Consider the following 12,527-nt stretch of genomic DNA (forward strand, 5'->3'; position numbering starts at 1 on the left):
TTGTGAAGTTGACTCCGAATAGTATAGTGAGGATGTGTCTGCTTAGAAAAATTACACGCTAAAGTAGCACTACTTTGCAAAACTGATAAAAATTGTATGTTTGCGTTGCAGTTAATATGGTCTTGAACTGCTAGACGGACACTTTTTGGGGAGTTAACTGGAATGCCATTGGTATTTCGCACATTTATAGGATATATCGAAACCGGTGCTAGCTTTAGGATTTCTGCTCTGCAGACATGATTTCACCACTGCTTGGCTTGTATTTTGCAATTGCAATGTGTCCTAATGTACTAGTGAAATAAATAATTAGCAAATTATTTAAATTAGCTACTCGGACACTGCAATTTCCAGTGCAGGTAATATCTACCTGTCCTTAGCCCCCACAGTAGCCCAGTGGATATGACATTGTGCAGCTGAGCTCAAGGTCGTTGGTTCGATCCTAGCAGCCGCGGCTGCGTTTCCTATGGGGGCACAAAATGCAAAAACGTTTGTGTACTTAGATTTAGGTGCACTTTAAGGAACCCCAGGTGGTCAAAATTAACCCGGAGTCTCACGGCGTGTCTCATAGATCATGGTATTGGCACATAAAAACTCTGGATTAAATTAATCCACCTCTTCTTGACATCCACCTGAAAAGATAAAACTGTTTTCTGTTTTGCCTAAACTAGGCAACCTAAAAAAAAAATTATCTTCAAATGATAAAAAGCGGGTGGCATATTTCTACCCTGGGGTGACAGCTTCACCACTTTTGATGCTTTATTATCTTCTTTTACAGTTTGCCCCGCCTCTTCAAAATGGAGTCGAACTTCTCGAAAGCGCTAACGCGCACCTCGATGTCACCTTGAATTCCAGTCAGAATGTGGGCTGTGCTCGTTTCAAGCTCCTTAGCCATGCTTTGATGTTCAAACCCGAGCACGTCATCCGGGAACACAGTGACCTGAAAAACATTGTGACGTGTACTGATCTGTCTGTCAGGATCACGCAGAACCAAGCCTGCAAAAACGTTTATGCCACAGTCAACCGCACGCGTCGCCCAGGAATGCATAGCTGCACTAAGAAAAATATGTTCACTCATTGCACCAACCTTTCTGTAGAACTGGATAGCCAAGAAATAGACACCAAGGAGCACGCTGATGAAGTATGTGGATTCCGAGAGCAAATGAACAAAGCGTCAAGTTTGTGTAGCGGCGTTGACCAGAAAGGGCTGGTAAATGTTGCCTCCGGCCACGAAGTGCCAGAGAAGGAAAAATGTCTAAAGCGACATCTCGGCAAACGATTGCATGTCTGTCGCTTATGTTTAAAGACGTTTGCTAACAACGACAGTCTTCAACGCCATTTTCGTACTCAGTGCAAACACTCCCACAGTGAAGTTTCCCCCAAAGCGTTCCCTGATGGCACAGGTCTCGCCGAACACGGTACAGCCCAAGTCTCGGCCAATAGTGAAATGTTCATTTGCGAACAATGTTCCAGGAGCTTCTCCAGCAAAGACAGTTTTGATCGACACATTCCGGAACATGGAGTCAAGCAGACTAACAGCTGTCATCTGTGCCCAGAAGAGTTTGATGACGAGTTCGCTCTGCAGGGTCACATTGACACCCATGTGTTAGCCTCCAACGTGCAATGTTCCAACAGTTGTGTCCTGAAGTGTGAGCCCGATGAACATTATGGAGATCTGTCCAAACCACGCTACAGCTGTCATCTGTGCCCAGAAGAGTTTGATGACGCGTTTGCTCTGCAAGGTCACATTGACGCCCATGTGTTAGCCTCCAATGTGCAATGTTCCAACAGTCGTGTCCTGAAGTGTGAGCCCGTTAAACATTATGGCGATCTGTCCAAACCACGCTACAGCTGTCATATCTGCGCCGTAGAGTTTGCCGATGAAGCCGTCCTTATTGAGCATGTAGAGATTGCACATTCCTGTGAATTGCAGAGTGCGGACAAAAAACCGTCGATGAGCGAGTATTTCAATGTCTCCCTTTACGACTGCGTCCTCTGCCCTGAAAGCTTTGAGGACTCATCTGCCCTCACTGAGCACGTTCGGGTCGCACATTCGTGTGAGCGGCAGAGCTTGGACAAGAAACCATTAATGGGCGAGAGTTTCAACATCACTGCCAGGGCAACGGACGTCAATGACTCCGGATATGATTTGTCACTCGTGCGAGCCTATGATTGCAAACTTTGCCCCGAAAGCTTCGAGTATGCATCAAGCCTTGCGGAGCACGTCCAACACAACCACCCTTGCATGAGCTGGTGCCCCGATGAAGAAAAGGAGAATGCGCATTGTTGTGAAAGCACATTTGTCAAGGTGGCGACTTGCCATACCAAGAAGCCTCAGCTTGCTCGCCACGCGTGTCACCTTTGTCCCGAAGAGCTTGACGACGCCGCCAGTTTGCGACGGCACGTCTGCACAGCACACGGTGCCGTTACGGAGCATTCAAGCACAAAATCCCTTGGTCCGAGTAAACAAACCAACTCGAAGCGCCATTCCTGCGATCGGTGTTCTAAACGCTTTCGCTCGAAGGGCCACCTGACTCGGCACTTAATCACACACACATCGAAGAGGCCGTTTGAGTGTCATCTCTGCCCGGGGACGTTCGCCCAGAAGAGTACCCTGCAGCGCCACGTGGACAGGCATGTTGGCTACAAGCGGTTCGGCTGCCCACAGTGTGCCAAGCGGTTCGTCGTCAAGGCTGAAATGCTGATCCACTTGCGCACGCATACGGGCGAACGGCCATACAACTGCAAGCAATGCTCGGCCAGGTTCTCTGCGCGCGACAACCTGAAGAAGCACATGGCCATTCACACAGGTGTTCGGCCTTTTGTCTGCGAGCAGTGTCCCAGGACATTTGGCAGGTTTCAGGATCTGAAACGTCACTCACGGAAGCATACAGGGGAGCGGCCCTTCACCTGTGCATTGTGCTCAAAGACGTTCACGCGTGGGAATCTGCTCCGGGACCACGTCGAAGCTGCCCATCATTCTTGAACTCCTCTGTGCTGTTGCTGGGTGCTATGCCGAGGTGGACTGACTGGATGCCGCTTGTCCGATATCCTGAACGGGCCTACTTAGTAACTGGCAAAATAAAGGGTCTTTCGGTATCTTGACAAAAGAAAAATAACTCTGTGCGCCGAAGTGCTTTGATATTTCAGCTAGAGTTGGCCGTCGTCATCAGTTGACTCTGCACCTTTGCTATCATGGTGCTCTGTGGTATTGTGACCAAGTAATTTACCACCGCCGAAGGCAGACTGAAAAGAGCAAGATGGTCTACCGTGCAGGGGCCCCGAGAACTGGGGGAGGGGGCAGCGTGGTCGAGGGCTCCCACATGTTAAATTTTAGAGGGTTCCCCCTCATATAGTAATGCCTGGGTTTCAGTATAAAAAGAAAATTATGTGCGGGCAAAATTAGTGCTGGCTCCTGCCCTTCCTCTTCCCCAATTTCGAATACTCTTTCAAAGCCCCTGCTGCTGAGTTCTGTTTGTCTGTCTTTTTTAATGCTAGTAAATTGTGTATCAACCCTAATCTAGCCCAGTTCTCCCGTACTCTGCGATTGGGCACCTGGCAAGTCTGCATTTTAGCTATAGAGAACTGCATGTGATGAAGCTAAAGGCTAACGCTATGGCTGAAGCAGTAGCGTTGGCTAGGGCCGGAACTACGAAGCGTACTATCTAGCGCAATGCGAAGTTGTACAGCAGGCTTGCAGAACGGTCTTGCAGTTGTATAGTTTCAGCAAGATTCGTATCACAAGGTGGGAGAAGAATGACTAGTCGGGGGGCCATTTCCATGAAGTCATCAGTGGTTCGCGGCAACTAAAAGGGAATAATCATGGCAATAAATAAACTGTTCGAGGAGGATTTTGATTCTCTGTGCACTTCTACCACAGCCATTAAGTGTCCTAAATAGCAGTGTTAATGTATTATTCGGATAAAGGTTCTTTTTTTTTTCTATTTGTCTATGCAATGTAAAACCATGTTCTTGTATGCATATTGACTGTGATCAGTGTTCTAAGTATTTGTCATCTATGAACGAAGTTTGTACTCCGCAACAGCCGTACTGCCATGTAATAAGGAGTCGGGACCTCTGTCAAGTCACTGCTGCGACATTTAGTCCCGTCCCCACCTTTTTGACGAAGGAAAATAAAATGGAATGAATGAATGGTTTTGGCCCAATTTTTTATCATTACAATATGGTGCTACCATAGCAGACCTGTGTAGCACTGCATTGCTGTGTGCTTTCAATTCAAAGTTTCATATACTTTGGATCTCTGAAACACCTAGACTTGTTGAAAGACAAAGAGTATGTGTGTAGGTTTATTGTACATGCTGAGAACGACTGCTACTATACTGATACCAAAGTATGCCAAATGCGATTATAATTCTTATACGAGCACAGATAAGTGCTCGAGTCAATAGTGCATCTAAAGCCTCTAGATGCATAAAGAAGCTTGTACAAGTACTTTTGCCTACAACTCTCTATAGTCATTTCACCCAAGTGATTCGACCTAAATTCTGCTGCATGACATACTTTGAAGCAGCCGTTCGCAGATTGCCAACTCGGCAGACAACCATGGAATGCACCTTGTAGTCTCATTTCAGCAAGGGATGACAGTTTGTGAAAGAAAATTTTAGCAATATAAGTCAAGGTAGCCAAGCTACAGATTCACAATTGAAGGTAAGCGGTGAGGAAAGGAAAAAAAATTATTCTAATAAAACTAGGGCCTCAGTTAAGGCCTCTTTGGTAGGCTCCTCCAGGTATCCTGGCCCAGTACATTCTCGATGCTGTTATGATTGGCCTGGAATTCAGCGTTACAAGTCTGGGCAATGTTCGAGCCCGTTTTCCCTTGTTGAGCTAATTGCCCTCCTTTACGAGAAAACGTCACCCCTATGGCCCCTGCCACATCCCGAGCTGATCCAGGCAACAAAGCAAGCCACGAAAGGGAGGGGGCCATTGAGTCCACAAAATGTAAGAGGACCAAAACTCTGCGGCGAATGCGCGGACATTGGCACCTCCATGCGTGCACCTACGGCCCCTTCCCGAGATGGCTTTGACAACCACGAAACTTCGAGGGGTAAACAACCTGTTCTGTGGAGGCCGCCTTGCTTTCCTTGACAATGAACTTCTTCGCCTATTGGCCCCCCCGTTAACCAGAACCGCTCGAGACTCTGATCGAGTCAACAACCGTGTACCAGTGATGTAAATCGATTTCTTCTCGTTTTTCATCATCATGATGCCCACCTTCGTCGTCATCTCCCGATTCCTGTGGTGAAGACCCACCTCGCTCGCTGGTCGAGATTGTGTCAATGCAGTGCGCAAGAAGCAGCAACTAAACTTTTCTGAACATTTGTGGTCCGCTCCTCACAGCTTCCGGGATGCTTGTTTGATGGTGAAAGTACTTGTGTATTTGGAAGTGCAGAAGGCAAGGACTCCAGCCAAGGCGTATCCACCACTGGCCAGCATTTAGGCAAGTGAAACAACTGTGGAAGGATAGCACTTTGTGTGTACAATGAATTGTGGGCCGTTCATATTTCCTGTGTGATATTTGCAGCAGGTTTTCATTCCCCCCTCCCCTCACAGGTCAGCAGGTTTTAGACATTCCAAAGTTCCTGGTTCGTCATATTTTTGTGCAAGTAATGTCCGCCTCTTCGAGTAGACCAGCTCATGAACTAGAATTGTGCTATCTGCCACAGGCAACCTTTAAAAATTTTTGAAGTTTTTCACTGAAACACTCTGTATGTGCAGTGATGTCACAAGGACGAAGGCCATGTGTGATGCTTGTTGAGGGCGAGATGGTGATGACAGGTGCATGCACAGAAAAGCATGACACCTATCAAAGCAATATTTAGGGATTCTGTACCTTCCGTGTCACAGTGGGACAGGATTGGCCCAAGAACGGGCACACCCCCAGCGGTACATACCGAATGGTTAAATCAAAGAAAATAAAGTAAATCAAAGAATGCATGAAATATAATTCACCATTCTAATTAACGGATTTGTGTGCTTTAAGGACATCTGTGAGCTGACATCATATGTACAGGTTTTATTTAGGAAGCAATATTTTTGTGATGTAGAACAGAGGTGCACATACTTGGTCAGCATACAAGGGTTATGTCACTTTGCTGGTACTTTCATATAACCTATGTGTTTATATTCACAAATATATCCGCCGAGATAGCGACCGACTCAACAGCCAGGCAGCCATGCCAAACCCGAGAAAGTAGGCAAAGAAGGCTTTGCTATAAAACCAGGTAGAAAAACAAAATCGCACGCCATTACATTGCTATGAAGGTGGATTACTTAGCGAAGCAGTTTAGCACACAACATGGAGGTGACACAGAATTTAGATCAAAGGTATGAGCAAATTTTATTTCTCTCTTCAGCGGCGATGCACGGTCATCCCGAAGATAGACACACACACACTTTTATTTTGATTGGCAGTCTTGATCGGCAGCATACATTCGCGTGGAGGCACTACCGCCACCTCGAGGAGCCGTAGGAAACTAGACTCGCGCGACGGGACTGCCACTCGGCGGAAAGTGAACACGCGGAACGGGACCACCCCGCCGGGAGAGCGGAAGGAAACTAGGCACACAAGCGCTTGGAATGATGACAAAGGGAGGGCAGTGCGAGCATACACACGACCGACGCGGGTCGCACTGCGGCAAATCTTTGAGAAACCTTTATTATCCCAAGAGAGTCTACTGATATTGAAAATGGCGCCTATTGATAACTAATCTATGGAAAATGCATATCCAAGTAATGAGACATATAAGCACAGAATGAAGCGATTTTGCATCAAATTTGAGAGCTGAGTTTTTGCACACACAGATCTGTCGATGGACACGAAAAATGCATAGAACCCTAGCCATAGACAGCTTCACTGTAAAATAGTGATGGCAGCAGCTGTATAGGTCTCCAGCAGTGCCCACACATTGTCAGGGCAGGTAATTAAAGAAGTCGAAGGGCAGAATCTGAACTGTGCATAGTTTTGTTCTTGCGCTAGGGATGACATGGAGACCAGGAACTGTATTCAGGCATAGAATCTCCTGAAATGTGATTGAATGACACTGCATACAGGCTTTTTGAGGCAGTTGGTATTGCAGGTACTACAAGCACAATGAAATCACATCTTATTGGAACGCAAGTGACATGAACTCAAACATCATTTCCCATCTTCAAGATGATTGCTTTGCTCGGAGGTAGTCCAGGGCATGTGGTTTTGTGTACCAAGGTTATCCCTACAGCAAGGTCAGTCACATTGGAACACATTAAGCTGAACATTTTGACAGAAGTCCCTGCCTGGTTGGGTTCAACTATTTAGTTAATAGTTGTGAAAACAGGAGTTACTTTCAGGGTTCTGATATGCTTCATGGCAAGTTGCACTGCCTTCAGTTTGAAGTCAGTACACAGACTGGGAGCTAAACATTTTGACAGAATTGCCTGTCTGGTTGGGCTAATTATAATCATGAAGATAACGTTTCCATTTTACACTTTTTAGTTGGAGACATTATTAACCTCACAATGGAGGATGAACTTATCTGGGGGTTTGTTATGCGCCAAATATGCCGATATTTGCACTCAATTTTTGCATTTGGCTTCATAACTCCATACAACCATGTCTCTAGATGACTAGAATCAATGAGAGAGTGTTGTAGCATGTTTATAACTTCAATGAGAAACGTTGCGTTAGAAAAGACGTCCTCATTATTGCACCACATACATAAGCAAATGCTATCAAGTCAAAGTAATCAACCTTTGGAGTTACAGGCGAAAAGAAGGCCGCATCTGAATGCAAGGCAAGCCTCACCAGACAGGCAACGGAGTACAAAATAGCAACATTTCGTGGTCATAGCCACTCTTCCCATTGAGAAAATGGTATTTATTTATTTAGTTATTGCAATACCCTCGGGGCCCAAGTGGCATTACAGAGGGGGTGGGTACATTCTGAGTAGACAAGCGCAATAATGTAAACAACAACAAAGCTATGTATGGATAAAACCAAAACAAAACAAGAAAAAGAACAATGATTAACAAAGAAGGTTAAGAGGTCAATACCAAAGGCCTTGAATGACAATAGCGTTAGCAACATTATTGTACATGTAAAATACAAAACTTATTGCAATGGCCAATAACCAGCCCTTCAAAAATGACAGATGGAATTAATTACAGACAATGTACTGAGCTACAGAATTATTTCTTGCTGAAGAAATGAAATGGAGAAAGATGGTGCACACATTTTATTCAAGAAGCTAATGAAGTGTGAGATGCACTGCATTTATGTACTGGCCCAACACTGAACTAGCAGTCAGACAGACAGACAAAGAACTAGCAGTGATGCAAATATAACGTAACGAGATAACAGAGATAAAATATGACGATGCAAATTGAGCTTAGCATCACCGCGACAAAGCTGAAACAAAAGTACACAAGAACAGTGAATTGGGCGGTCGGCTTCTTGATTTCACATGCCAATAAAAGTGACAGGACTGTAGCAAAAGGAAGTGCAATTGTAAAAGGTGCAAGAATACGGGACAGCGAAGAAGACTGGACACACACAAATGTGTGTTTCCCGTCTTTTTTGGTGTTCTGTGTGCTCTTATGCCATTTACTATTATGCACTGAAACCAACTCATCCAAGCAGTTCTCCATATTTTTAATGACACAATCATTTCTATAGAAGGAAAGAATATATAAAAAAACATCTAGGCATTCTGCAAAATATATGTGTCAGCCACTTGTAATAAAATATAAAAGGTATCTGCACCTTCAACATGTACAAATGCTTGGTGTAGAGTGTTCTGCTATATCACGAAAAAGTTTTTCTGAATTGCTTTTGCATCTTGCAGAGGATATGACTTTTCACTTAAATAAAACTCTCTCGAAAGTCTGCACCAGTCCTTGTCTTTCTTTATAAATGATGCTCTATATGCTATCCATCTTCCTGCACCCCAGCATAGCCCACACAATTATCAAATGTTGAATAAAATTTATTCACAGACAGGTTGCCGTCAAACTGAATTTCATGCTCACCAAAATGTTACAACAGCGGGCCTCTTCGATTATCCGTCTCTGACAGTCCCGGAGTGTCCGAGTAACTGCACACGCAACTGTTATTGCCTGAAAGCACTGCCTCGGGCAGTCCGGGACTGTCAGGGTCGGATAATCGAATAGGTCCAGTGGGTAGGAAACAGATAAACAAAATGTGGCTACATGCAACTGTCAAAGGTATATGAGCCATGTAGTATATAAGTTAAATGTGCGGCCACAGCAACAAGTTCAATGCACCAAGAAAAATGCCTACATCGCACGTGTTGCAATACTTACTAAATGTCTGCGGAGAGCACTTCAATTCGCTCGATTTTGACAACTATTTTATCACAAAGCAGAAATACACCAATCAGTAAATCATCTCGTAAGGTAGTCTCGTCGCAGAAAAACTTCGGCCCGCGTCAGCTGACAGCTTCGTTACCCATGGAGTAAAATATCAATGCATCCCGCTGGAAGCCACTCTCAAATGCAGCAAATTGCACAAAGAGCAGGGGAGAAAACTCAAAAAGTAGAAAACGAGAATAAATTGTCAGAAAACGGGAATAAACTGTCTCTTCGACAAATCCAACACCACACATGAAGGACAGCGCAAGTCAGCTATGCGTACCGTCCACCTAGCGGCGGTTACTGCAAGCCGTTCTTCTCTCGGGCGCTCAGCGGCAACAAATGTTATTGGATTTACAGCACTACTATAGCAAATTAAGAGAAGACGGCTGCATTTTACCTAATTTTGTATTTAAAGGTAATTGAAGAAAGTAGATGCGTATTCATAGAGTTGCATAAAATGGTCATTTTGTTACAGAGTTTAAACATTATTCTAATAAATGTACTTTGCTATGCTTGGGCCATTACCTAGGTTATGCTTGACAGGCACTACTGTCACATGCGTGTTCAAGTTAGCTTTGCGCAGAGGCGGTGTCGTACCCAATGAAGTGAAAACTGAGGGGCGACTATTGCTAGTTGAAAACTTTTCCCAATACCCCGCCGGGACGACGTGAAATACCGTCGGCCATGGCAATTTTTGGCGAGCCCTACGGGGCTTAGTGTGGAATTCCAAAAACAGATTTCGAAATAATGATGTCGAAGGGCACCATAGGAACAATGAGGGCACGTAATGCCGATGTCGCACAGCTGTCTCATTGTGTCTGACTTGTCCCAAGATAAGTCGTAGTTAAGCTTTCTGCGGAGGGAGGTAGCTTGCGATACTACAGTGTTCGGATATGTCCCCGTAGGTAACGGTGGGTTTTGGCGGACTCGGCGTCATCTCCAGCTCGGTTAGCGCAACTAACATAACGTAACCTCGAGCGACGGAATCCGCTTTGACGTTGCCCGCGACGTCTTCGAAATTGTTATGCTGTGTTTCGAGAGGTTGTGCTTTCAGCTTGCTCTCAGTACGCTCGCCGCGTTGGGAGCCTTCACGGATGAACGCCACCCCGGCATACGGCTGATGTGGCGACGAGAAAAGTGCGGCTCCACATCTCGAAGGCCATGCAAAAACACCCATGTGTTGTTTTCTTCGTCGGTCAGTGCCTGCGTCGCGTTCTCGTATTTGGCTGCACACACCGCAACTCTATCGTGTGTTTTCTGCTGATTACTAGTATATATATATATATATATATATATATATATATATATATATATATATATATATATATATATATATATACTGCCTCGGGACTTAAGGAATTTTATATGTCACATTTAGTCATGGCTGGAAGTCCTTTCGCAAAAATGTTTGCTGTTTAATTACCAGCCATGATAGAGAGCTGCGGCCGGATAACAGCTATAGTCGCATTGCGGCGAAGCTGTCCGCAGTACTTTGCAAGCCCACGGTACGAAGTCGGGTGGATTTCAGAAAATCCAGGAGTTATGTACCGCAACGCGCCTATTAGTATTGCCTCACGGGAAGAGAATCTCATGTGCATCCTGAAGCGGCAAGCCTAAGCGATGAATGCACTTGTTCATAGTTTTTCTCTTGTCGGCGTATTTGGGGCACTCCCACAGAACACGTGACTACCATGTGACTATGGTAGACTAGAGAGAGAGATTGTGGTTGTAATAGAGGAAAACCGCGATGAAGGGTGGAAGAATGATTAAGCGAGTGAACTGAGGTGATAATGAGGCTACAGAGAGGTGAATTAAGAGTGAAGTGATGGTGAATTAAATGGGTTTAGTTGGGTGATAGGAGTCAAACGAAAGGTAATGATGACATTGAGTGAGCTAAGATAATGAAGAGTGAATGAAGGTGAATCAAGTGGTGATAGGGCGAAGCAAGAGTGATGCAAATTGGAAATTTGGAGTAATAGAGCAAACCAAGTGTGATGGAAGTAAAACTAAGGTGATAGAGTGAATGACGGCAAACCAAGCAGTGATAAGGTGAATCAAGAGTGAATTAAGTGTCAGTTAAAAGTGAATCAAGAGGTTATGTAGTGGGGGAGTGACTTGCAAAAAAATATATGTGAGATTTGAGGGTAAAACAAACTGCTGAGTCACGGTCCGAGTTGGGTGAATAAAAGATGACGAGTTTGGTGAAATAGGGACGTGTCATTGAGTTCGCGGCTATCGGGCTTTCGCCTTCAAATCGTCTTAGTTGTAGGATATGAAGGGACCCCTAGTAATTATTATTATTATTATTATTATTATTATTATTATTATTATTATTATTATTATTATTATTATTATTACTTTCGAAGATGCACCAATGCTACCCCTCGGCTGGTAATCTAAGCGCACCTCAATCTTTCGGTAACAAATAAAATCAATCAATGAGTCAATCAATCAATCAATCAATGAAATCCTTTTCCCACAGTTGACAGCCGCGCCAGAAAACACACCCTAGAGAGCGGAGGAAGCAGAATTGAAAAGACGCGATTCAGGGTTGCGGTGACACTTCGGAACGCTCATCGCGAAACAAGGGTCACGCCCGAACGCGGCAGCACGAATATTTTCAAGCTTGGGCTTTGGACTAGACAACGCTCGGCATGTACTAATTCAGCATGCACGTTAGACAACCGAGTACTATTTAATTACGATTAAAAGTCCAGCGATTACGTTTTGGTGCTGCTGCCGAGGTCCCAGTGTTTGGTAACCATTGCTATTAATTGGATGTCTTCAAGCCATGCGTTTCCTGCTATTTTTGTCACACTCTGCAGAAACAAAAAATACCGGACCTGATTTTAATGCTCTACTAAACCAACTACAGAAAGCACCGGCCGCTGGACCGATGCAATTCGTTGCTCAGATAAAGGGCCTGGAAAGTGAGATTGCAGCAACTAACAATACAACATGCGATCGTAACAAAATAATGCATGCTGTAGAAAGTCATTGTTGGCACATAGAAGCTATACAGCGACAGCTTGAAACTGTTGAGACGACTGATGCCAATCTTTAATACGGAAGTGAGTCTCGACGACGCGGAGCATCTTTAACGGACTTCCCGACAGAAGCGCTTCCGAACCCGTTGCTCAGGCAGGGGTAGCAACCAATCA

General features: G+C 44.8%; 1 protein-coding gene and 1 non-coding gene across 2 annotated transcripts; both read left to right on the forward strand.

Moving 5' to 3' along the window:
* Window positions 1-549: 549 nt before the first annotated feature.
* On the forward strand, window positions 550-5,098 carry LOC119431271 (zinc finger protein Xfin). The gene is made up of 2 exons (XM_049656943.1): window positions 550-1,583; window positions 1,740-5,098. Exons 1-2 carry the CDS (start codon window positions 752-754, stop codon window positions 2,981-2,983), a joined length of 2,076 nt encoding a protein of 691 aa, XP_049512900.1. The 5' UTR covers window positions 550-751; the 3' UTR covers window positions 2,984-5,098.
* A 4,839-nt stretch (window positions 5,099-9,937) lies between these two features.
* LOC119432030 (U4 spliceosomal RNA) lies at window positions 9,938-10,079 on the forward strand. Its single transcript, XR_005188105.1, has one exon. It is a non-coding gene; the product is annotated as a U4 spliceosomal RNA (small nuclear RNA).
* Window positions 10,080-12,527: the final 2,448 nt, after the last annotated feature.

Source organism: Dermacentor silvarum, chromosome 10 (genome assembly GCF_013339745.2).
Source record: "Dermacentor silvarum isolate Dsil-2018 chromosome 10, BIME_Dsil_1.4, whole genome shotgun sequence".
NCBI lineage: Eukaryota > Metazoa > Arthropoda > Arachnida > Ixodida > Ixodidae > Dermacentor > Dermacentor silvarum.

Coding starts and splice junctions, on each gene's coding strand:
- LOC119431271 (XM_049656943.1), top strand. CDS start 752: ATGCTTTATTATCTTCTTTTACAGTTTGCCCCGCCTCTTCAAAATGGA. Junction 1,584..1,739: donor TGACGAGTTCGCTCTGCAGG/GTCACATTGACA, acceptor TTGCTCTGCAAG/GTCACATTGACGCCCATGTG.